This window comes from Gekko japonicus, unplaced genomic scaffold (assembly GCF_001447785.1).
Source record: "Gekko japonicus isolate JY-2015 unplaced genomic scaffold, Gekko_japonicus_V1.1 scaffold5306, whole genome shotgun sequence".
Classification (NCBI taxonomy): domain Eukaryota; kingdom Metazoa; phylum Chordata; class Lepidosauria; order Squamata; family Gekkonidae; genus Gekko; species Gekko japonicus.
Window position 1 is genome coordinate 23,145 of NW_015161576.1, and position 2,620 is coordinate 25,764.

At 46.1% G+C, this 2,620-nt stretch overlaps 1 protein-coding gene across 2 annotated transcripts in view; it reads left to right on the forward strand.

The window, feature by feature from the left end:
* Positions 1 to 2,620, forward strand: part of LOC107125859 (sulfotransferase family cytosolic 1B member 1-like) — a 15,517-nt gene that overhangs the window by 6,844 nt on the left and 6,053 nt on the right. For both annotated transcript variants that reach the window (XM_015429321.1, XM_015429322.1), the window contains one exon: positions 48 to 142. In XM_015429321.1, the coding sequence (XP_015284807.1) occupies positions 48 to 142 (95 nt within the window). The remainder of the gene's footprint in view (positions 1 to 47; positions 143 to 2,620) is intronic.

Here is a 2,620-nt window from a genome sequence, read left to right on the forward strand (position 1 = left end):
CCAGGATTCCTATGTCCTTACTCTGTCTTACCTTATTCATCATGCAGTTGCTTGGGGCTCTTGGTATGACCACGTCCGGCGTTACTGGGACGAGAGAGCAAACCACCGTATCCTGTATCTTTTCTACGAGGACATGAAAGAGGTTAGTCTGAGTGCTGTAACATGTTAGGGACTATCTAAAAGTATATGTAACTGTGGTGGTAGTGCTTAGTCATCTGAGTGTCATAAGGGAAAAGACCGGGGGAACTGCGATCCCCCGCGATACCCCCCGAAATGACCTCTGGTGATAGTGCTTAGTCATCTGCGTGTCATAAGGGAAAAGAGCAGGTGCTAGCCCCAAGGACCATATAATTTCAGTTGTGGGGAAGACAAGACAGGGATCGAGAAGGGGAGGAAGAGACATGAACACAAGGCAAGCCCACGTTGTTTTAGCTGGAGTGAGCAACTCCATGCCTGGTCACTGAGGGGCACCACATCACTCTTAAGTGTGTATAGGTGTTATCTCCTTGAACGGGATGCCTCTCTTTGTCTTAATCTGGGAGCTGCCCTCTGACCCCTCCTCTCTCCCTTTGCCCTCCCACTTTTTCTTCACATGGCCACCCATGGAGACAACCATGTCTCTGCCGGTCTCTCCTGTAGAAGCAATGCCCTCGTATTCCCACACACATGATGTCAGACAAGCTGGCCATTTGTGATAGGGAAAGCATTCTTTCGATTAGTCTTCTTTCTCTTCTTTTGACTGCAACCTGCATGTGAAGTGGATCTACCTGAATAAATGTAAGTTTACCAATTTTGCAGGATACTTCTTGGGAGATTCATTTACTACACTCAGTATCACACTTCTATGACTGGACAAACTCTACTATGGCCCCGGTCACATGGAGAATTTGCCACGCGAAAGGCACGAATGTCGGGCAGATTTTCAGGGTGCAATCACACCGCAACCAGAGGTCTTTTCGGGGGGGAACGTGGGGGAACGACCCGTGGCCAACCCGTGGCGTCCCGCTGAAGATGCAGAGTTTAAAAGTACCAAGGAAAGTGCACTAGTATCCAGAAAATGCACGGCAGAGGCGGGCGACTGATCGTGGGAACACAAGTATCCTGTGGCATCCGGCGCCCATCCACGTCCCATCGCAAACTGATGTTTTTCGTAAGCACATTCGCGCAAACATGAAACTGAAAGCAGTGCTGTTCTGTGGAACTGCGCACGCGCACAAACGCGAAACACTTGTGTGATCGCACCGCGCTGCTTCTTTGCCATGCTGCATCATCGACGTGTGATCACCAGCTAACAGCCGAAGCACGGAGACTCGGGGGACTGTGTGATCTGGCTACCGCGCTTTATTTTGCTCCGGGGCGAACAGCCACGCCTCCCCCCCACACGTTATCTGGCCCGTGTGACCGGGGCCTATATTAACCAAATATCCCAATAATTTTGACTGTGGGTGAGTTGTTCACACTCCACTCACTCTTTGTCACCATTACTCTCTAAATACAAATTCTGAGCTCCCGCTATGCAATTTTAGTCTCTCCAGTGTATTATCTTGTCCATGGGGATAAGTAATCATAATTTATACTTGTTTTATTTGAGTGAGGAGAATTCCATTCTTCTATACTTCATAACAATATTAGAAAAATCTAATATTGCATTGCCTGACCTGGATAGCCTAAGGTAGCCCGATCTCATCAGATCTTGGAAGCTAAGCAGGGTCAGCCCTGGAAGTTATTTGGATGGGAGACCTCCTAGGAATACCAGAGTTGTGGTATGGAGGCAGGCAATGGCAAACCGCCTCTGAACATCTCTTGCCTTGACAACACTCTTTTTTTTTTAGCCCCCGGAGGGGATTTTTTATTTTTTTTTCAAACTACAAAAACTATCATAGAAAAGGGGAAGGGGGACTACATATACGGGACAAAGTATAGAAACCCACTGCTGACTAAAAACCCAAGAGAGGAGATCCTCACTAGCTTCATTACATCAAGTCTTAACTTCATTTAGATCAATATAAACTGAGTCAGACATTTAAGTACTTTTTCCTTTTCATTAACTCTTAAAACTTAACTGTCTAAGAACAGTACCCCCCAGTCATACCCATTCACAGTTCTCAAAGGCACAATTCAGAGTCTTTCAGCCTTTACTTCTCTTTTCCTCGTCTCTTCCACAGCTTATAAGGACTTTTGTGGGCAGCTGCCCCTTGCTCCGTCAGAGAGTCCTCTCCGGAAGAACCCGAGTCCAGTTCGCCACTAGACTTGCAGTCCTCTTCTTTTTCCCCGTCCTCTGGTCTTCCCAGCTGAACCCTTAGAGATTCTTGAGCTTTCAGAACAGAGTCAATCTTTTCTTTTTTATCCTTAAACTTGAAAGTAACGCCTTCTGGAAATAGCCATTTATATCCAATTGAGTTTGTCTGAAGGAAAAGCACAAGCTCTTTGTACTTCTTTCTCCGTTGTCTTGCTTCAAATGGAATATCCTTTAGCGTTCTGATAGTATTTCCCCCCACTTTCAGTGGTACTCCAGAAACCGCTTTCAGGATTGCATCCCTCACATGCCTTCTCAAGAATCTTATAACAATTTCTGAATGTGATTTTTGACATTTTCTCTGACATATATATTGACAGCTGT